The 22997-nt window shown below is 47.5% G+C and overlaps 1 protein-coding gene across 1 annotated transcript in view; it reads right to left on the bottom strand.

Moving 5' to 3' along the window:
- SEMA7A (semaphorin 7A (John Milton Hagen blood group)) overlaps nt 1–22997 on the bottom strand; it is a 56230-nt gene that overhangs the window by 15303 nt on the left and 17930 nt on the right. Inside the window, exons 2-5 of the mRNA XM_053273141.1 lie at nt 7282–7415; nt 6152–6196; nt 1386–1481; nt 183–267 (exon numbers count right to left, since the gene is read on the bottom strand). Of these exons, the coding sequence (XP_053129116.1) occupies nt 183–267; nt 1386–1481; nt 6152–6196; nt 7282–7415 (360 nt within the window). The remainder of the gene's footprint in view (nt 1–182; nt 268–1385; nt 1482–6151; nt 6197–7281; nt 7416–22997) is intronic.

Genomic DNA, 22997 nt, shown 5'->3' with positions numbered 1-22997 from the left:
AGCCAACAACATCCGGAAATCCCTGTTAGAGGTAACACTGGTGGTGCCCGTTCACATATTGGGCAGATTTACCCCAAAGTCCCTGCAAGCTATTGGAGAGCACTTAACACACGATTCGGGTTTTCCGCGGCTCGTTTTCCGCTGGCTGTGCTCCAGGGACGCGGACATTCATTCAGACTCACCATCAATCAGGACATGGGCATTTGGGTCAAGGCCAAAGGGGGCCAAGCCCTGGCCATCAATAGAAGGCACCTTCTTCTGGTCTACCTGCCAGGAGAGAAAGGAGAAGGCAAGGCTGAGCTGGTATTTCAGGACAGGTGAGGAACATAGGAAGCTGCCTTATATCAAGTCAGACTGTTGGTCCATCTAGCTCTGTATTGTCTACACCAGGGATTCTCAACATCGGGTCCCCAGGTATTATTGGACTTCAACTCCCATATTCCCCAACCCCAAATGACTTTGGTAGGAAATTATGGGAGTTCAAGTCCAAGAACATCTGGGGACCCAACGCTGAGAATCCCTGGTCAACACAGATTGGCAGCGGCTTCTCCATAGCTGCAGGCAAGAGTCTCTCTCAGCCCTTTCGGGAGATGCCAGGGAGGGAACTTGGAACCTTCTGCAAGCAAGCGTGCAGGTGCTCTTCCCAGAGTGGTCCCATCACCTCAGGGGAATATCTTACAGTGTTCACATGTAGTCTCCTATTCAAATGCAAACCAGGGCCGATCCTGCTTAGCAAAGGGGACATTCCTATGTAACAACTCCCAGAATCCCCAGACATGGCCTTTGTGGCTGGGGATTCTGGGAGTAGTAGTCCAACAACATCTGGGGGCCCAGGTTTAAGAAACCCCGGTCCACACAGACTGGCAGCGACTTCTCCAAGGCTGCAGGCAGGAATTTCTCTCAGCCCTTTCTGGAACTGCCAGGGAGGAAACTTGGAACCTTCTGCATGGAAGCATGCAGGAGCTCTTCCACTGAGCTCTGGTCCCATTCCCCTAAGGGGACTATCTAACAGGGCTCAAGACCAGTGTTCCCTTTAACAGGGATTCCCAGATGTTGACTACAACTCCCAGAATCCTCAGCTGCAGTGGCCTTTGGTTGGGGATTCTGGGAGTTGTAGTCGACAACCTCTGGGAAACCCTGTTATAAGGAACACTGGCTCAGACATGCCGTCTCCCATTCAAATGCAAGCCAGGATGGACCCTGCCGAGAAAAGGGGACAATTCATGCTTGCTACTGCAAGGCCAGACAGACAGACCCGTTCTGTCTACCTCTCAACATTTCACAGCTGCAAGCACACCAGAGTGCGCTCCTGTTCTCCACCCCTCAGAACAAGGATCCGGGCAGATTGTGACAGCAACGAGCACGGAATTAAGATCATGGCGTACCCAGTTCCAGCAGGTGGGATTGCAGTCGTTTGTCCCACAGATCAACAGCTTGTCTTCATACTTTTCCAGGAGGGTGAGGTAGTTCTTGGCAGGCACCTGAAAGAAAACGGGAAACGTGGAAAGGTCAAGAAGAGGACAAGGAACTGTTACGGCTGCAGGTGTCAGGACCCCGTTGGATGCAGATCCAGGAGGAGGGCAAGGAAGAGCAGCACACCCCAACTGAGGTCCTCAGCCCAAAGCCCGCTCAATACAAATACAACAAATATTTATATACCACTTTTCAACACAAGTTCCCAAAGCGGTTTACAATGATATAAATAAATAAACAAAATGGCTCCCTGTCCTCAAAGGGCTCACAGTCTAAAAAAGAAATGCAAGACAGACATGAGCAACAGCCACTGGAGGGATGCTGTGTTGGGGATGGATAGGGCCAGTTGCTCTCCCCCTGCTAAATACATACAACTTTGTTATCTGCCCCATAACAAGTTGAGCTCTGGGCAGTTCACAACGCGACATTAAAAAGCCAATAAAAACATACATTAATTCAGAACAGACCAAAGGGTGGGGTGGCAGAAAATACAAAATACAAGACAAAGCAATTTTAAAACTTTGAATTTTAAATTTGATTATGAACAGATTTTTTTAAAGGCCTGAGGGAACAAACAAATGGCATCTAAAACAGCAACAAATATTTATATACTGCTTTACAACAAAAGTTTCCAAAGTGGTCTACAGAGAAAAATAATGAATGGAAGGAAGGAAGGAAGGAAGGAAGGAAGGAAGGAAGGAAAGAAAGAAAGAAAGAAAGAAAGAAAGAAAGAAAGAAAGAAAGAAAGCTCCCTGTCCCCAGAGGGCTCACAATCTAAAAAGAAACACAAGATATACATCGGCAACAGTCACTGGAAGTACTGTTGAACTGGAAGTACAAAGTGATGAAACCAGTTTTTTGGGGGGAGGCGATTCCATGAACAGGGTGCTACCACCAAAAAGGCCCTCTCCCTGGTACCCACCTTGTCTGGCAGGCGGCTTAAATAAGAGGATCACCACTTTTAAAAAGGTGCCTCTTTTGTTCAGTTAGCAGGGGGTTCTACTAACTTCCATTAGCAGGGGGTCCCTGCTGCCACTGTCGCTTACGGCCCAGCTCGTCCAGCAGCAAGGAGCGCTTCCCTTGCTCGGGCAAGGGAAATGGCCACTCAGCTTCTTACCAGCAAGGGAACCATCTGGGAAATGGATGGTGTGCATGCACCCTGATGCCTAACACACAGTGCGCATGCGCACTCTCCAGGCAAGAAGCGGTGGCAAGCTGTGGGAGAAGGGAGAGGGCAAGGGGTGGGAGTGGGTCCCTTGGCACACACACCCCTTTGGGGGGGGCAGGTGACTGGGTGGCTTGCATGTTAATAAGTGCAGGGGATAAATGATTACGAGAGGGATGGATGTAGAAGAACTGGTTGCTTTATAGCTTTTTATTTAGGTTTGATTAACGAAGATACTTAATTGATTACGATTTGTATGTTAAGGTTCTTATTTTATTTGGGGTTCTTTTTGCATCGTCAACTAGTTTTTGAACCAAAAAGGTTTTAATTAGTCAATATGATTTGTGGGGGTGATCACAGATGACGGGGCCTGACAGCTCCTGTGAGGAGTGCTCACAGGACACATGGGAATACCAGTGGCTACACCCCTGGGCTAGCCAGAGATCCAGGAAGGTGCAGGGATCCTGGCTGCCATATCACCACTCCATTTGGAGCTGGATGTTTGCCGGATCAACAGCTTCTTAGCTGAGCTGCTGCCTATCTGGACGTGGACCTGAGCAAGCAAGGAAAAGGACATGGAGAGGAGAGCTGGTCTTGTGGTAGCAAGCATGACTTGTCCCCATAGCTAAGCAGGGTCTGCCCTGGTTGCATATGAATGGGAGGCTTGATGTGTGAGCACTGTAAGATATTCCCCTCAGGGGATGAAGCCGCTCTGGGAAGAGAGCAGAAGGTTCCAAGTTCCCTCCCTGGCTTCTCCAGGATAGGACTGAGAGAGACTCCTGCCTGCAACCTTGGAGAAGCCGCTGCCAGTCTGTGAAGACAATACTGAGCTAGATAGACCAATGGTCTGACTCAGTATTATGGCAGGTTCCTATGTTTTCCTATGACATATCTTCAAAGGCTGGGTAATCGGAGCTTCAGATTCTAAGGCGGTTAAATCCAGGGCTGGTTTGGGCATTTCCGGTTCCTACAAAGCAGTTTAGATTTTGCGCAGTTAGATGCAGGGCCTCAGGCTAAGCACAAGAACACAGGAAAGAGAATGGAAAAGTCTGAGGTGGCCTCGCACAGCGTGAGAATTGAAGACCTTCGCCGAGTTCACAAGTGTGTCGGATCTGTGTGGGTAGGATGTGGCCGTCTCTGTCTGAGAACTTAATTTTAGCTGGAGAGAGTCTGGAATGTTCCTGACCGCACATGTGGTTTTGGAAGGCAACCTCATCACAGAGGGTGCAGAGTCATAGGCCGGTGGTCGAGCGCAGACTTCTCTCTCTCACACATACACACAGCTCTGGGTTCGATTTCTGATATTTAAGGAGAATTTTTAGTTGCAAGGCTGGGAAATTCCTTGGCCTGAGACCTCAGCGTCACCGCCAGAGTATTTATTTTGAAAGGTGTTGGCTGCTTTCAGGCAAAAGCCCCCACATCCAACCAGGAAATGACATTTTAAAAGACATTCACTAAAATAAAAATAAAAATAACAGAGCACCACCCTAAACTCAAACAAACAAGCAGGACATGCAAACCAAAAGCGGAGCGACCTCAGAAACGAGACACACAGCAAACGACTCAAGGGGCCCAAAACTGAGCTGGATGGAAGCAGGGGCATAGTGAGGTTGGAGTGGACCCTGGGCGAAGAAGTGAAGATGGACTCCCGCTCTCCCCACTGGACTGCCCCCCTCCGCCGCCTCCTCCTCCCCATCAGTCAGGCTGAGGGAGGGGCGGGCTGAACCTGGAGCAAGCATGAATTGCCCCCTTTGCTAAGCAGGGTCTGCCCTGGTTTGTATTTGAATGGGAGACTATATGTGTGAGCACTGGGAGATGTTCCCCTTAAGGGATAGGGCCACTCTGGGAAGAGCATGCAGAAGGTTCTCAGTTGCCGCCCTGGCAACATCTCCATGACAGGGCTGACAATCTACAATCTTGAAGGAGCTGCTGCCAGTCGATGTAGACCAGGCCTGCTCAACTTTGGCCCACCAGCTGTTTTTTGGGACTAAAGTAAAGGTAAAGTTGCTCCATCAAGTCGATTTCGACTCCTGGCGCCCACAGAGCCCTGTGGTTTTCTTTTGGCAGAATACAGGAGGGGCTTACCATTGCCTCTTCCCGCGCAGTACGAGATGATGCCTTTCAGCATCTTCCTATATCGCTGCTGCCCGATATAGTACCTGCGGGGATTCGAACTGGCAACCTTCTGCTTGTTAGCCAAGGATTTCCCTGCTGCGCCACTTAAAGTGACTACAGCTCCCATAATCCCCAGCCACAGTGGCCAATCACCAGGGATGATGAGAGTTGTAGGCCAACATCTACAGGAGGGCCGAAGTTGAGCTGCCTCGATGTAGACAATACTGAGCTAGATGGACCAAGGTCTTGACTTGGTAGAAGGCAGCTTCCTATGTCCCCTCCTCTACACCTGGAGAGGACTCCTCACTCTTAAAACCCAGACAAACTGCCAGCAGCCATTCAACTTCTTGGGAAGGCTGTGCTGGGGTTGGATATGGCCAGTTGCTCTCCCCCTGCTAAATATAAGAGCATCATCACTTTGAAAATTGCCTCTTTGGTTAGGGATGCAAAGCAAAGATGCCTTGCTTAGATCTAAGAGCCGGGGACAGAGAGAAGCATGAAGGCTGAGCAAACCAGCACGACGGCCTCCCATGAGGCGAGATGAGGTGCTGCCTCAAGTGGCAGATTTTGAGGGGGCCATGTGGGGTGGCAAGAATTCCCCAACCCCACCAGTCCTCTGCCTGATCTCCCTCACTCTACTGCCTGCCACCATTGGAGTGGTTATTTGTAGAGGACTGCTCAACTAAGAGCCAACCCAAGATGGCCACCATTGAGGTGGCATAGCCACTAATGGGCATAGGAACACGGGAAGCTGCCACATGCTGAGTCAGACCATTGGTCCATCTAGCTCAGGATTGTCTTCACAGACTGGCAGTGGCTTCTCCAAGGTTGCAGGCAGGAGTCTCTCTCCCAGCCCTATCTTGGAGATGCTGCCAGGGAGGGAACCTGGAACCTTCTGCTCTTCCCAGAGCGGCCCCATCTCCTAAGCAGAATATCCTGCAGTGTTCACATGTCTTCCATTCAAGCACAAACCAGGGAGGCAAACTCAGAAGAGGAAATCCATTTTAGGATTTCCTACAATAGTTGCTGGCTACACCAGGAAAAATAATACAAATATATGATGAATACGACAAATATTTATATACCACTTTTCAACAAACGTTCCCAAAGCAGTTTACATAGTGATAGATAGATAGATAGATAGATAGATAGATAGATAGATAGATAGATAGACGCTCCCTTTCCACAAAGGGCTCTTAATCTAAAAAAAGAAACAGCCACTGGAGGGATGCTGTGCTGGGGATGGATTGGGCCAGTTGTTCTCCCCTGCTAAACATAAAAGAATCACCACTTTTCAAAGGTGTCTGTTTGCTCAGTTAGCAGGGGGAAAGAACCCCATTATACTGATATTTAGGGGCAACTAAAGCTATTCCCCCCCCCCACAAAAAAAAAACTTACATGGTTTCCACAGGACATCTCTGTGTTTTTTGCAGCAAAGGATTCCTGCAAGAAAGAAACAGGTATGTTTTTAATGCAATCCCCATCTATGGAGATGTCTGAGAGTTCAATGCTGTGCTAATGACTCACAAAAAACAACTTTTAAAATGCTTGGATAGGGACACAGAGTTTTGTAAGGGTGAAATATCAAAATATTCAGTGCAATTGAAATTAAAAAGTCTCAGAAGCTTCAAGCCATGAACGGAAAGGCCAGAGACCAATCTGCCCACCAAATTCTGGGGACTGAATAGAAGGCTGGTTTGCCTATCCTTCATGGCTTATGAACTCCAAGATGCCATCTGATTGGCCACAGGTAGTGCATGGAGGAGACCAGAGATAGGCAACCTGGGTTCTCCAGCAGTAGTTGAACTACAACTCCCATCATCCCAGCCCCAATTTATTGTAGCTGGGAATGATGTGAGTTGTACTTCAATAACAGCTGGCAAGCCAAAGTTGCCTATTCCCTGGAGGACTACTAGGCAGGCTCCTATTGCTGTGTTTCTGTTTACTGTGAACAAAAGAAAGTTAATCACTTTCCATCCCATGCAGCAGGAGGCAATTAGTCACTGACATATTGCCATTTTCCAGACCAGGCCTCAAGGGAACCGATTATGTGAAGGTTACAAAGAGGGAAAGATGAGCTGACATGAAGTATTTCAGACGGAGGCAGAACCCTGGTTGCCTTTCAACATTCCAAATGGGGGTGGAGCTATTGTTGTGTAGGCGGATCCTAAGAACACAAGCCCCCACAGCCTCTGAGGGGCCACCTTGCCCACTGTCTGCCCCCCTCCTCCTGCCGCCACCACTTGCCAGCTGGCTCACGGGCCAGAGAGAAGTAGAGGGACAGGGCCTTCCAGCTCCTGGCTGGCCTGCAAGCTAGAATGGTAGGCAGCAGGAGCGGCACTGCAGACAGTAAGAGCAGCAGCAGTGGCAGCAGCAAGGGGGCCACCACCAGTTGGGCCGTCCATGTTCAGCCACTGAACATCACCCCACCCCTGTCCGTGCTACGCCACTGCTCCACATTTAATTTTAAATAACTCTAAAATCCACCGTTGCATTTGGACGGTGAACCTTGCCCCAAGTCTCTTTACCGTATGGTTAGCGGAGGTCTCAAAGTTGTAGTAGTAAAGCTTGTCTACAGCTCCTATATATACCGAAGTGGTATTTTCTTCATGGTACAGCACAACGTGGCCATCGCTGGTGTTAAACGGGAATCGCTGCTCTCCTAAAAAGAAAGGAAGGAAGAAACAGATATTCAGTACCATGTCATCAAGTCCAGAAAGACCAAGTTCTTCAGACATAACATCCAGGGAAATTATTAAGGCACGAGTGACAGCAACAGAGAACAGAAGTCCCATCTGCTGGTTTGACTAACTCGGGGTTTATTTCTAAGTAATGCCATTGAAAAAAAGGAGTCTGGGAACAATACCGGAGGTTTCAGCCACCGTAATTTATAGGGTTGTAGGCCAGGCGGCCCTTTGATGAGGCAAGGTGAGGCAGTCACCATGGGTGGCAGACGACACTGCCAAAGTGGCATCTCACCACCCTGCTGCTGCCATCAAAGCAACTGCTTGGCACCGATCTGGCCTTTACACGTGTTGGAAGGAGAGCTTCTCATAACTCCTTGCAAAGCTTACAAGAAGCACAAGAGGAGGAGAAGGAGGAGGAGGAGGAGGGGGAGGAGGAGGAAAAGAGGCTCCTGGCCAACCTCCATCCTTCTAGCTAGCAAAGGTCAGTTTTGAAAAGGGGCCTGCCCCCCCCCCAGATTCTGGGGCACACATTTGATGCCTTGCATCAGGAGCCACAAGATTGGGGCCACCCCCAACTGCAGTATCTTCTCTTTGGGAAGCAGGTTTTCTTCCACTCCAGAGAGAGAGAGAGAGATCGAGATCAATACTTTATTACAGTCACAGACCAGTACAGTTTACAAACAGAAGGGGGGAGAGAAAGAAACGAAAAAAGCAACTAGGAGTTGAGTCACACAATTGCATGGCAGGCTTAATTAGGCCCTTAACAGGAACATCCACCTGCTCATTTTAAGTGGATGGAGTTCCTTCCTGCAGGAGGGATCACTTCCTTTCCACGGCAAGTTTCCCAGAATCCACTTCTGCATTTTGAAAGAGTCACATGAAAGATGGTTTACAGACACCTGCCCTAAATACTGGGTGCATCCGACCATGTCATGAATCCAATTTTTGAGCCAAAACGGAGCCCCTTTTGGAAGGGCGGGATATAAATCAAATAAATGAAATAATAAATCCCACGGAAGATCTGATCCAGATCAGCAGGCCACTCACTCACCTGCTTTGCTTTCCTACCTACAGCCTAGTCAATTAATTCATCGCATGAGGCCACCCAAAACACAGGAAGCTGCCTTAGGCTGAGTCAGACCATTGGGCCATCTAGCTCAGTATCATCTACACTGACTGGCAGTGGCCTCTCCAAGGTTGCAGGCAGGGATCTCTCTCACCCCTATCTCACAGATGCCAGGGAGTAGACCTGGGAACTTCTACATGCAAAGCAGATGCTCTGAACTACCATCCCCACTGCCTTAGGGAAAGGCCTTACTGTGCTCATATGCAATCTCCCATCCAAATGCAATCCAGGGTAGACCCTGCTTAGCAAAGCGAACATCAATGCTCGCTACCACAAGAGCAGCATTCTTCCCTACAGATGAGGCCCAGATTGCCTCCACACTACAAGCAGAATTTGACTTTTTTACATCACTCGGATCCTAAACAACTGCCGCTGGAATCTTCTTCAGTGCACTCTCTGACCCTGGGAAGTTGTTCAGAATTGCTGCTTTCCAGATTGCCATTGCAGATTGCCCAAGGCTAAGTGTGAAGCAATAGCAACTCCACCACTGTGTGTATATTTCCTCCTCTGTGATCCAACTAATTGAAAACACATTGAGCCCAGGGTTAGCTCAGGCATCTGTGGCCATCTGGGGCAGAGGGAATCCTCCCTCTGCCCCAGACTTAGGAGAGGAGAGCTGGTCATAGAAAGCATGACTTGTCCCCTTAGCTAAGCAGGGTCCACCCTGGTTTGCATTTGAATGGGAGACTTGATGTGTGAGCACTGGAAGATCTTCCCCTTAGGGGATGGAGCCGCTCTGGGAAGAGCATCGAGGTTCCAAGTTCCCTCCCTGGCAGCATCTCCAAGAGCGGGCTGAGAGAGACTCCTGCCTGCAACCGTGGAGAAGCCGCTGCCAGTCTGTGAAGACAATCCTGAGCTAGACGGACCAATGGTCTGACTCAGTATATGGCAGCTTCCTATGCTCCTCCCGGCCCAGCAGCTCGAAACCCGGGTAGCCCAGATCTGCTCCCCAGGTTCAAAGTGAGGTAGGAGCCACCTAATGGCGCAGCAGGGAAATGACTTGCCTAGCGAGCCAGAGAGGTTGCCGGTTCAAATCCCTGCTGATCTGTTTCCCAGAATATGGGAAACATCTATATCAGGCAGCAGCGATATAGGAAGATGCTGAAAAGCATCATCTCATACTGCACGGGAGGAGGCAATGGTAACTCCCTTCTGTATTCTACTAAAGACAACCACAGGGCTCTGTGGACCCCTTTAGGACGCCAAGAGAGCCGCCCTACCTTTTCCTTTCAGTGGTCTGCCCTGCTGCTGTGTTTCAAAGTGCTCCCTGGAGCTGGCAGCCATGTTTACCAAAGAGTGCTGTGACTTGCAGGGCCAGGCAGGGCAGAGCTGCTGCAGTACTGAGGGCTGCCTCTCTGCTGCCCGTGCAATGCATTGTGGGATGCTGGAGGACCCAGCTCGGGTTTTCCTCCCTCATGGGAGCGTGTGGCAGCCCATTCGTGAGAACGGGCTCATTATGTTTTGCAGCAATGATCTTTATGCAAGGCTGGGTTCAAGGGAAGACCAGACCAGACCACAGAAACTGATACTTGGCATAGATCATCATCAGAAAATCTCTAAGATGGCTTTCAACCGTCTCCTGGAGATTGATGCCCATTCCTGGAGTCTCCAGGTCAGTCCTAGGAGTGTGGCAACCCTAGGGGGGATGCATCTCCTCTCTAGCGCCCATGTGTGCAAATGCAAGCACATGAGCGCTAAGGCACCATGCCTTTCACCGTCTGCCTGCTCACATACGGTTTGTTGAGTCTGTTTTGTTATCAGTACACTAATAGCTTGTTGCACAATCATCTTTTCCAGATACATCCACGTGCCAGGGAGAGCGGGGGTCACTTTTGGCTGGTTTGGTAGAATTGCCCAGAGGTTTATAAGACAGGAAAATAGGCTCTAAGGACCTGATGTCATTCTATGCCTCTGTAACTGCTTTTACACTCTGGCCATATCTGCTCAACCTGTATGGAAGGTTGCCAGCTTCTGAACAGACTCTTCTAGCTGTCCTTTTAATGCCCCTTTGAGTTGGAGCAGTGGAAGAGGTGATCATGTTAAGGCCCATGCCAGGAAGAGGGTGAAGCACAAAGGTTTCTCCAAAGTGGAAATTCTCTCCGAAATTCTCTCAGGGTATTTAAGGTTTCGCAAAAAGAAACTGAAATTCTCTCCCAATTTCAAAGGTTCCTTCCAGAGAGAAATTTTGCAGAATTTGCCCAGATGGTTTCTGGTTGTTCTCTGAAGACCAAAAGTATAAGAGCAGGTCAAAATGGCTTGTTTATTATTCTAGCCAAACCATAAAATAATAAACTATTCTGTTTGTAAATTAAGGGTCTCCCAGGCTCAGCGAGGAAGTAACTTGCCTAGGGAACAAGAGGTTCCTGGTTCAAATCCCTGCTGGTATGTTACCCAAACTAAACCAAACGATGGGAAACACTTATATTGTGCAGCAGAGATATAGGAAGATGCTGAAAGGCATCATCTAATACTGTGCAGGAGGAGGCAATGGTAAACCCCTCCTGTATTTTACCAAAGACAACCACAGGGCTCTGTGGTCGCCAGGAGTCGACACCAACTCGAAGGCACAACAAGGTCAAACTACCTGGGATGTTAAAGCCATCAGTGGGCAAGCTACAGGCTCAGATTTACTCATGAGTCACCATGGCAATGAACAGCAGTTTGGATCAGGACCACAGCGCCAAGGAAGGGAGTTATGTGACCTTACTCTCCAATGCCTACTGCTTGGAGAAGATGAGCCAGTCTTGGAGTAGTGTGCATGAATTGTGCCCTTTGCTAAGCAGGATCTACCCTGGTTTGCATTTGGATGGGTGACTATGTGAGTGCTGCAAGATATTCTCCTTGGGGGATGGGGCCATAGCTCAATGGAAGAGCATCTGCTTTACATGCAGAATGGCTCAGGTTCAGTCCCTAGCATCATCTCCAGGTAGGGCTGGGAGACATGCCTGCTTGAAACCTTGAAGAGCTGCTACCGGTCAGAGTAGACAATACTGAGCTAGATGGACCAGCAGCTTGACTCAGTATAAGGCAGCTTCCTATGTAAAAACCAAAGTTGTACTTGTGGGAACTGAAATCTCACAACTTGCCACACCCTCTTCTAAGCAATTATTTCTCCGCACTCTCGGCTCTCAACAAGATATCATTAATGAAAGAGGCAGCTAAGTTCTTATTCCCCGGGCTCTATAAGTCACCATTCATTACTGAAGAGGGGAATCCTCATTATTTCACAGGGCATAAAGATGATGCATGTGATTCCTACTTCTCAGGGCTCCAGAGACTTTGCAATCTCCCAGCAAAGCTTGACTTTGCAATCTCCCAGCAAAGCACAGTAGCAGAGGAACCGAGAAACAAGAATAACGCACTCCAATTCAGCTGTGGGTTATCCTTATCAGTATCAAGAAGAACGGCAAACAGATCTATCACACCTTTATTTCCTCACTTTTATGCCTTCTTCATAGTCTTTGACTCACCAGCTCACAAATGGTCATATTCATTTACATACTATGTTTACGGTTTGAGAATGGTTTATATGTTTGGTATAAAAAAGACTGGAGAAGGAAAAGGGAAGTAAATCAGCCATATGCTGTAGTATGGATCAGGCCCAAGGCCTATCTAGTCCAGCATCCTGTTTCACACAGTGGCCCACCAGATGAGGCTGGAAGCCTACAGGCAGGAGTTGAGGGCATGCCCTCTCTCCTGTTGTTACTCCCCTGCAACTGGTACTCAGAGGCATCCTGCCTTTGAGGCTGGAGGTGGCCTATAGCCCTCCGACTAGTAGCCGTTGCTAGACCTCTCCGACTAGTAGCCACACCCTGTGGCTATAAGAAAACCTTGTTAATCGTGAACCCAATATCCGCGATTTTGCATATCTGCAGTCAGGAAATTGGTATCCGACCTCGGTATATAGCTAAAAAAGGATTGATTTTCACATATCCAAATGGATCATAGAACAAATCAATCCAGAATTTTCACTCGAGGCACAAATGACCAGGCCCAAACTATCATATTTTGGGCACATTATGCAAAAACTCAGCTCCCTTGAGAAGTCCATAATGCTGGGAAAAGTTGAAGGAAAGACAGTTGAAGGAAAGTTGACGGAAAAGAAGAAAAGTTGTAGTCCGACAGCAAGGAATGCACTACTGAGAGACCTTAAAGGCCAAGTGGAAGACAGATCATCCTGGAGAGAATCTGTCTATGTGATCGCTAAGAGTCAAAACCCGACTTGACGGCACTTAATCAATCAATCAATGGTTTGGGGATGGGTGGAAATGACCTCTGAGGTCATTGTGTGTAAGGCAGCCACTTTCTGGCTTGTTGGTTAAAAAAAAATAGGGTGGCAATTTAACCCGTTTAGGGGACTTTTTTTAAACCTCCGAGAACCTAATCTCCGCGATCCCATAGATACAATTACTCAGTATTCACTGTTTCCCTATCCGTGGTAACTGCAGAGAACGGAACCCCTGAGAATACTGGAGGTTCTCCTGTACTTCTGACTAAAGAGAAAGATGTCAAAAGGAAGAGATCTGATCACAGGCTTCCCATATTAGCTCTGTACGAGCAGAACTAAAACTACAGTTGCCACAGGTTTGAAAAAGAAAAAGAAAACCCATCTCTCCGGTAAACATGTAGAAATTCTTGAATTACTGATATTACAGCATTGTGGGTTTTCTCATCTACAGAAGAGAACAAACGTGACTATGACAGCTTGTATCATCTGTTCTATTTATTTATTTATGTTTACATTTATATTCCACTCTTCCTCCAAGGAGCCCAGCGCAGTGTACTACAAACTTGGGTTTCTCCTCACAACAACCCTGTGAAGTAGGTTAGGCTGAGAGAGAAGTGACTGGCCCTGAGTCACCCAGCTAGTTTCATGGCTGAATGGGGATTCGAACTCAGGTCTCCCCAGTCCAAGTCCAGCACTCTAACCACACCACACCACGCTGGCTCATCCGTACAGTTTTATTACTGTATTATTATTCTGCATTTTGCTGGTCGTTGACCGAAATACTGAATTAAAAAGATTGATAAGAACATGAATGTTGGGGTGATTTATGGCTGTGCATTACCAATTATCAGTTTTAATTTGAACCTAATAATGATTGCGGTTTTTAATCCGACAACTTTTTGTTTGTTTGATTAATTTAGTTAATTGTATTACTTGTGTTGTTGTGAGCCGCCCCAAGCAGTAGTGTACTGGAGCGGTGAGGTATAAATATTTTGAATAAATAATAAATAAGTGGTTACCGTGTCATTACCAAGAACACAAGGTGAATTACTGAGGAGACTGAGTCTGAAGTGGATCATTTAAATTAGGGGGTATTTTGAGTGATCTTCGGGGAATTGACACATATAAGTGGAGAATGTAAATGGTTTCAGCCTACTCCCAGAGAGGACAACAGCTTCTCATGGTTACAGCTGAATGGGAAACTACATGTGAACACTGTAAGATTTTCCCCTTAGGGGATGGAGCTACTCTGGGAAGAACAGAAAGTTCCAAGTTCCCTCCCTGGCAGCATCTCCAAGATTGGGCTGAGCGTGATTCCTGCCTGCAACCTTTCAAATAAATTCTCCCATTCAAATGCAAACCAGAGCTGACCCTGCTTAGCCAAGGGGACAAGTCATGCTTGCCACAAGACCAGCTCTCCTATGGACTGCTAGCAACTGAGGAGCTGGCTCTGCAAGGGTGAAGCACACCTGACGGTGGGAGACAGATAGGAAATCATGACAAATTGGAGTAGTTTGGGGAGGGACGGAAAAATCTCTGCTTTTGTTATGCAGGACGCGCCTGATCGTTCCGTGCCAAATGCTGAAAGATGCTGGGGAGAAAAAGGAATGAAATCAGCTCCCAAACATGCTGATCTCAGAGAAATTAATTACTGAGAAGACAAGTTAATTGCCAGCACGCGCCGACCCCTCTTCACAAAAGGTCAGCCGAAGACGTCACCACAGCAGAAAACAGCCTTCTTCAGCAGGGCGGCGTGCATGAAGAGAGAAAATATACGAGGGTTTGTTTTTATGACATTACAGACATTTTTATTGCTTCCCACGGAAACCAGCCAAAGGGCTTATTTACCTGCTACCCAGGACTCTTTTTCTTTTTAAGGGGGTGCAAGGTAGCAATTGCCCTCCAGGCTCCAGATATGGGGCACACACACACACCCCATCCAAATCTGATCCAGTAGCCAAAATGGCCCAATCGATCCTTTTCGTTCAAGGCAGTAAAACGAATCTGTTTAAAACATATTTAGCCCCAGGCTCAAGAGTTCTTTCCATATCTTTGAGGTGTCACCTGGACGCAGAATGCAGCAGTCGGCATCCTGGGCAGTGTTGTGCACACGCTAGAACGCAACATTTCAGGTGTTGCGCAAGAGCAAAGACGGCGCCAGTGGGGTTGCGCAACACTGCCGCCGTTCTACAGCGGCCGCGCTGCCACGCAACTCTGCAGAAGTGTGGCGCCTGCACAGTGGCATCCTCGCGCAACTGCACAAACATTATGTGCTGCTGCATCACATTACACAGCAGGCCAGCCAAAGAGAAGAAAGTGATGGGACATTTTTAAGAACATAAGAACAGCCCTGCTGGATCAGGCCCAAGGAGGCCCATCTAGTCCAGCATCCTGTTTCACACAGTGGCCCACCAGATGCCGCTGGAGAAGCCCACAGGTAAGAGTTGAGGGCATGCCCTCTCTCCTGCTGTTCCTCCCCTGCAACGGGTACTCAGAGGCATCCTGCCTTTGAGGCTGGAGATGGCCACTAGCCCTCTTGAATGTCCTTCAAGCAACGCCTTGAAGGAACATTCTGCCCCGGCTCTCTCAAAATCTTAAAAAGGCCCTGCTGCTCTTCCAGTCTCGGCACCCCAGCTGGGATTTCAAAATGGAGGACACCTTTGGCTCCAGTCTCAGGAACTCTGTAATCAAAATCCTGGCCAGTGAAACCATGGCACCTCGACGCATACATTTCTGCAGGCCACTTTTCTAGACGTCAGAAGCCAGAGTGGAGCAGATGCATGCGCTGGGCGGATGGCCCCCATGACACGGTGCTGGGGCTGTAATCATGCATTGAACACAGGCCCTCTCTGCCCTCGCAACGCCCCTCGCCCGAAGCAAAACAAATGACCATTGGGCAATATGAAGAGGTTCCTCTGTGCAGGAAATCAGACACGTTAAAGGCAGATCTGTTCTGCTGCATTTGCAAGTTGAGAGACTTATGAAGCGGCCTTCTGTTAGGGATAAAGTTAGTGCTGACTTCGCCACATTGCCATGTGCTGAGCTGGTCATGTGCGTGAAACCCCTGCTAACTGAGCCACAAGGCACCTTTCAAGTGGCAGGGGAAGAACAACCATGCCTATTCAGCTCAACATCCCTCCCAGTGGCTGTGGCTGTTTCTCTCTCTCCCCCGCCCCCCACAAAGACTGTGGGGAGCTGGTCTTGTGGTAGCAAGCATGACTTGTCCCCATAGCGAAGCAGGGTCTGCCCTGGTTGCATCTGAATGGGAGACTTGATGTGTGAGCACTGGAAGATATTTCCCCTCAGGGGATGAAGCCGCTCTGGGAAGAGCAGAAGGTTTCAAGTTCCCTCCCTGGCTTCAGCTTCTCCAAGGTAGGACTGAGAGAGATTCCTGCCTGCAACCTTGGAGAAGCCGCTGCCAGTCTGTGAAGACAATACTGAGCTAGATAGACCAATGGTCTGACTCAGTATATGGCAGTTTCCTATGTTCCTAACCCCTTCAGGCCCTCTTGTGATACACAATTTGGAAATCAGCCTTGCTAGAGCCACCTAATGGCACAGCAAGGAAGCGGCTTGACTACCAAGCCAGAGGTTGCTGGCTCGAATCCCCGCTGGTATGTTTCCCAGATGATGGGAAATGCCTGTATTGGGCAGCAGCAATATAGGAAGAGGCTGAAAGGCATCATCTCATACTGGAGATGGCAATGGTCAACCCCTCCTGTATTCTACCCAAGACAACCACAGGGCTCTGTGGGTGCCAGGAGTCGACACTGACTTGACAGCACACTTTACCTTTAATTGGTCAAAAAATCAATATCTTAAATAATGATACCTGGACTGTTGATCTCCACCTGCTAGATAGAAGAGCCATGACGTTAAAAGATGCCTCTTTGCCAAGTGGAAGTTCCCCATTATCCACTTAGGGTTGTGCATTATTGAAAGAGCAGGCGTGGCATTACAGTGTTGCATTCGGGCTCCATAAGATAAAAATCACATGGTCCACTCTAGGGTGGACCTCTTCACTTTCCTTTGAATTATGCGTAATGTGTATTTTCCGTTACCACAATTTAAGCAGAAGCTACGTTGACACACCCTCACGCTTCCACCGAGAGGGTGTTAATCTCGCAATATGGAAACATAGAATGCCAACCGTTTTGAGCCTACATCTCTAAAAAGCTGCCTCCTCCCAAATACCTCGTTTCAGCCTTTAAAGAGCCAGCATAGTATAGTGGTTAGCGTGTTGGACTAACACCAGGAAGACCCGAGTTCAAATCCCCATTCAGCCATAAAACTCACTGGGTGACTCTGGGCCAGTCATGTCTCTCTCAGCCTAACCTACCTCACAGGGTTGTTGTGGGGATTAAAAATAAGCATGTACTGATCTGATCTCCTCGGAGATCTCCTCTGAGGAAGAGCACGATAGAAGTGTAAAAATAATTAAATAAAATAAAGGGTGGGGCACCCCACAGAGCACCTACTGTAGTCCATGGAAAGGAAGGGAGAGTGCTAGACCCTCCGCAGTGGGGGTAGGCAATGAGCAGCTCCCCAGATGTGGCTGAACTACAACTCCCATCATCCCCAGCCACAATTTATTACAGCTGGGGATGATGGGAGATTTAGTTCAGCCACATTGGGAGAGCCATGCCGTGTCTATCCCTGCTTTTGACCTTTTCTCATGTTTGACTCCTCCTTTTCATTACTAGCCGGGCAGGGGTGGTAGGAAGGTGCAGGCCAGACTTGAAGGCAGTGGCAGCATTTGCACTAGGACTGGAGGAATACTGTGCTGAGGACGGATAGGGCCAGTTGCTTTCCCCCTGCTCAATAAAGAGAATCACCACTTTGAAAAGGTGCCTCTTTACCCAATTATCAGGGGACGTGATGCAAGCCACGCTGAGCCCTACCATGGAAAAGTGGGGGCAGGATATAAGGCGCTCGTGCGCTCTCTCTCTCTCTCTCATGGTGCCCATTTTCTTGAAGGGGTACACACAGAAGCCAGAGGCAACCTCTGAAAGCCGCTTTAAGGCCAGCTTCCCCCTCTTTGGATAGCTGCTGGCACTTATTTTGACTCCAGCCTCAGCCTTGATGCCGATTCTGCACACATTCCAAGTGTGGTTCACCGCAAAAAAGCTGTTTGCGTCTGAATGATCAGCGGAGGCAGAAGTTCATGCTGCAAAATACGCCCAGAAGAAAAACAAGGCTTTCCCACCCATTTAAAAAAGACAAAGAAAGGTAGTTCTCAACAGCCTACTTAGCAACCAACGTCGGCAGTTCTTTAGGAATTATTCAGTAATGCTCGAGTCCAGACCGCCGGTGGCGAATAGATCTGGCATGCCTGGAACACAATTGTCCGACTGGGTGCTGGAGCTGCGGCGGGAATCGTGGCCCTATGGGGATGTGGCCGAAGCTCAGTGGTAGTGACTGCACCTGGGACCTTCTGCGCTCTTTGGTAGGATACAGGAGAGGTTGACCATTGCCATCTCCCGTGCAGTATGAGATGGTGCCTTTCAGCATCTTCCTATATCGCCGCTGCTCGATATCGGTGTTGCCCATACCAGCGGGGATTCGAACTGGAAACCTCTGGCTTGCTAGTCAAGTCATTTGCCACTGCACCATTAGGTGGCTATTGTCTGTGCAGTACAATACAACAAATATTTATATACCGCTTTTCCGTTAACCCCTGCTAACTTGACAAAGAGGTACCTTTTAACGTGGTGATTCTCTTTATTTAGCAGGGGGAGAGCAACTGGCCCTATCCACCCCCAGCACAGCATCCCTCCAGTGGCTGTTGCTGGTGTCTATCTTATGTTTCTTTCTAGATTGTGAGCCCTTTCGAGGGACAGGGAGACATCTTATTTATTTATTATTTCTCTATATAAACTACTTTGGACACTTTTGTTAAAAAGCGGTATATAAATATTTAGGGGAGAGGTTTCAACAAAAGCTTCCCAAATAAATAAAACAAAACATGATCACTAAACCTGGGTGTTTTTCCCAGATTAGCCTCTATTTGACCTGGTACCAAGGGGAGGGGGACACACACAGAGACACACTTTAAATAGAAGGAAAATGCACGTTTTCCAACAGCTGTTTTTATAGCCACGCTAAGGAAAAATGATTTTCTGGAGCCAAAGCTGTACTTAATGTCCACAAAAACACTCAAGTGTGGGATGACTTTTTGTTTCAGTATGAAGGCAGTCCAGATAAGACAGAGAGAAAATGGTCATAGGGTCACAGCAGCCCAGATAAGAGAGAAAGAGGAAATGATCAATAAAACCCCTTATTGTTTGAGGAACTATTACCCAACACATTTATCTGAGCGTCAAGAAAGTTATTTGGCGGACTTTCCGCCTCAGACAAAATAAATGTGTGTTTATCCCATACATTCTGTTAGTATTTTATATCCTCCAATGGTACCAGGAACCATTCCTTTCCCCTGGCAACCCTGTTCCTGTGAATTGCTACACTTTCGTTCCCTTGCCAAAGTTTCCCAGACTTAACAGTGGGTGAACCTTGTAAATTTATTTATTTTTTTGCTTCTTAAATTTTTATTAGATTTTACAATAACCTTTACGTTCAATTACATTGATTTCCTAACTCTACACATAAATAAATATTGACTTCCAGCTCATCTATCTGCATGGTTCACAATAACTATACATATAAACCATTGCTATAATAATTCAAAATATACAGACTGCATTCAATACTACCTTGAAATTATTTGTTTATCACATCTAACATCCGTTTGATCAGAACTCTGAGGGTGGGCTTACAAATACAATACAAGTTTGTTTGTTTTTTTTAAAAAAAGTGAAGCCACCTAATGGCGCAGCGGGGAAATGACTTGATGAGCAAGCCAGAGGTTGCCGATTCGAATCCCCACTGGTACCTATATCGGACAGCAGTGATATAGGAAGATGCTGAAAGGCATCATCTCATACTGCGTGGGAGGAGGCAATGGTCAACCCCTCCTGTATTCCAGCAGAAACAACCACAGGGCTCTGTGGTTGCCAGGAGTCGACACTGACTCGACGGGACACTTTACTTTTTTTAAAAAGTGAAAAGCAGTAGATCAAAGGTCCCAGGGCATCAAGGGCAGCTCCAGCAGGGACAGAGGGGCAATCGCCCCCTCTCACCAAAAAGTGGCATTCCCATCTGTCACCCCATTTCTGTTTCAGTTGCATCCCTGTTCAGGGGGCTATATGGTATAGCCATTCCGGCAGTCAGAGACCGTTGCAATGGACTCAAGGCAGTGAACAGCACTCATCAGAGCTCTCTTGCAAGGATTATGAGAACCAGAATAGCGTAGTGGTTGGACTAGGACCAGGAAGACCCGAGTTCAAATCTCCATTCAACCACAGAACTCACTGGGTGACTCTGGGCCAGTCATGTATCTTTCAGCCTAACCTACCTCACAAGGTTGTTGTGAGGATAAACATAACCATGTACACCGCTCTGAGTGCCTTGGAGGAAAATGCAGGATATAAATGTTAAAAATATATATAAATAAATAAAATAAAAATAATGTAAGTGGGTTTCTTTTGTAAAGTTGTTTTATATTTTATACTAGCTGGGCCAGGCACAGAGCATCTGCACCTCAAGTTCTCCACCCACCTGCCACCAGTTTCTTCCCCTGCCTGCCCATCGCCCACCACCGTTTTCTTCCCCCATTATCGTTCCCGCCTCACTCACAAGCCTGTTTGCTGGCGCCACAACTTTCCTTTCCCCCTGCCGGCAGTTTGCTCGCGAACTCTCGTGAGAGCTGCCACGCATGGGATTAGCCACAGATACACCTTAGAGAAATATCTATCTATCTATCTATGCTGTGTATAGTGAATTTATGAGAAATGTTATTGGGGTTGTCCCTTATTTAGACATTCATGTTTATATGTCTTACAGTTGCCAGTGGCCGGTAGAGGAGGAAGAAGAGAGTTTTTAGCGATTGCTTCAGAGCCCTGGGAAGAGCGACCCAGGTCTAGAGGGACACTGACAATTCCTGTGACAAGAACAGGGAGAGAAGAAGAGCTCGACCATGAGGCGAGAGACAGGAAGAAAGGAATATCCTTTCCTGACCCAACTCCATATGCTTAGTGTGGGGGTGAAGTAACCCAGAAGACAGTAGACCCATTCATATGTTATGTTCAATACCCGTACAATGAGTGTACACAGGTACAGATCTGTAGCCAGGTACAGTCATTCACATGTTATGCTGAATACAGATACAGAAGTACACTTCCTATTTGGACCATGCATTTGAATTGCCTGTACCCAGGTTCATTTTTAACATGAACACAGGTACAGTCATTCACACAAATGCATGAGTGTACAGACATCCGTACAGCATGCCGTCTGAATTGGGCTAATGCCTTGCAATAAACTGGTAATTCGTTGAGCATATCTGGCTGGCATGTGTGGACATTTGTTACTGCACAGTCCTGGTCAACCTTTTGATGTCAAGTTGTCGTGAAGAAACTCAGAGATCACATAAGGTTATAAAGACTGAAATGAAACTAGATTCTTCTTTATTTTTCAGTTTCTCTTTTATTTCTTTTTAAGGAAGAAGCTACTTCCTTATTCAGCTCCGTGGGTCCAGCTCCACAAAAACTTAATTTGCACTAAGTTTTTAATTTAGGGAGCTAATGGATCGTGGATTGCAGCCCAGGCTAAAGACTCAAAATGATGGAGAACAGGAATTGCAGTTGATAGATTTAACTTTTAATTAAAAACTTAATGTAATTAAGTTTTTAGTTTTGATTGTTAATTGATTTCAAAAGTTTTTAAAATTGCTTTGTATTGCATTTTGTATTTACTTTCCCCCCCTTTTGCTCTGAGATGACCTAATGTGTTATGGGTTTTTATTTCATGTTTTAATGTTGTGTTGAGTTGCCCAGAACTTTTTCACACCCAGCTTTTAGTTCGCCTCTCTGCCAGAATGGAGGGGGTGCTTTCACATATTAGCCAAATTTACCCCCAAATCCCTGTGAGTTATCAGGGAGCACTTCACACACAATTTGGGTTTTTTATTGCACGTTAGAGTGTAGCCCAATTTATATCTGGGTTTTTTTAAAAAAATAATAATCCACTTTTTACATCGGTTTTGGGGTGCAACTTCAAACTTGCAGTCAAGCCTCACAGTAAACCCACGTCAAAGCCTGCTGTCTGGGAAAACTCTGAGAAAGATTTGTTATGGGGCAGCTAACAAAGGTTATTATTATTTCACTGCATTTTTTATTTTTTGCCCTACACAAAATGTGTCTGTTGGTTCAGAGCAGAAGATAGCACTAAGGGGAGATTACTCATGCGATTGGGGAGAATTGTGGTTCCCATGGTAAGCTGGAAGCACTCAGCGAGAGGATGCTGGAACTCAGAAGGTGTCCCTCTGAGGTCACAGGCCCACTGACAGAACTGGCAGCAGCCACCCTGATCTTTTCCCTTGCCCTTTGCACAAAGCTGGTGATAGCCTGGACGAGTTCAGAGTGAGGGCAAAATGAATAGAAGGCTTTGTGCTGGGCAAGGAATCAGTTTGCTGGAAAACATACTGTCATCCAAGAGGGAGAGAAGGAAAGGAAACATTGTATGAAGGCTCAGAGAGCTGTATGTATTAAGAGGAAACCTTACCCAAGCTCCCAAATTAATTTTTCTCTTGGGGAGGGGCCTTTCCCCAGATTTAGATCAGGGATTATAGTACAGTGGTAGATCCCAGGTTCAATTTCCGGCAGCTTCTCCAGATAAGACTGGGGAAAGGTCCTGCCTGAAACCTTGGAGAAGCCACTGCCAGCCAGCGTAGACAGCACTGAGATAGATGGACCAATGGTCTGACTCGGTATAGGGCAGCTTCCTATGTTCCTAGTCCATTAGGCTGACGCCCTGCATCTGATCATGTAGACTCTACAGAATGTACTAAAATGAATGCTGGGGAATGCCCACTGGCATGCACTGGTCCCTTCCGAATGCCATGGAATGCATTGCCAATGGCCATTCAGAAATTCAATACATCCCATGGCCATTTGGAAGGAACCAGTGCATTCCAATGGGCATCCCCCATCATTCATTTTCAGGATGTCCTGACACTAGTCCACTGTAGGACTAGTCCCAGGTTCACTTGTTGGCAGCATCTCCAGGTAGGGCTGGGCGAGACTCCTGCCCGAGCTTTGGAGAAGCAGCTGCCAGTCGGTGTAGACAACACTGAGCTAGATGGACCAA

This window comes from Hemicordylus capensis, chromosome 10 (assembly GCF_027244095.1).
Source record: "Hemicordylus capensis ecotype Gifberg chromosome 10, rHemCap1.1.pri, whole genome shotgun sequence".
NCBI lineage: Eukaryota > Metazoa > Chordata > Lepidosauria > Squamata > Cordylidae > Hemicordylus > Hemicordylus capensis.
Note: the sequence above shows the minus strand (reverse complement) of the source record. Positions and strands in the feature narration are given on the sequence as shown.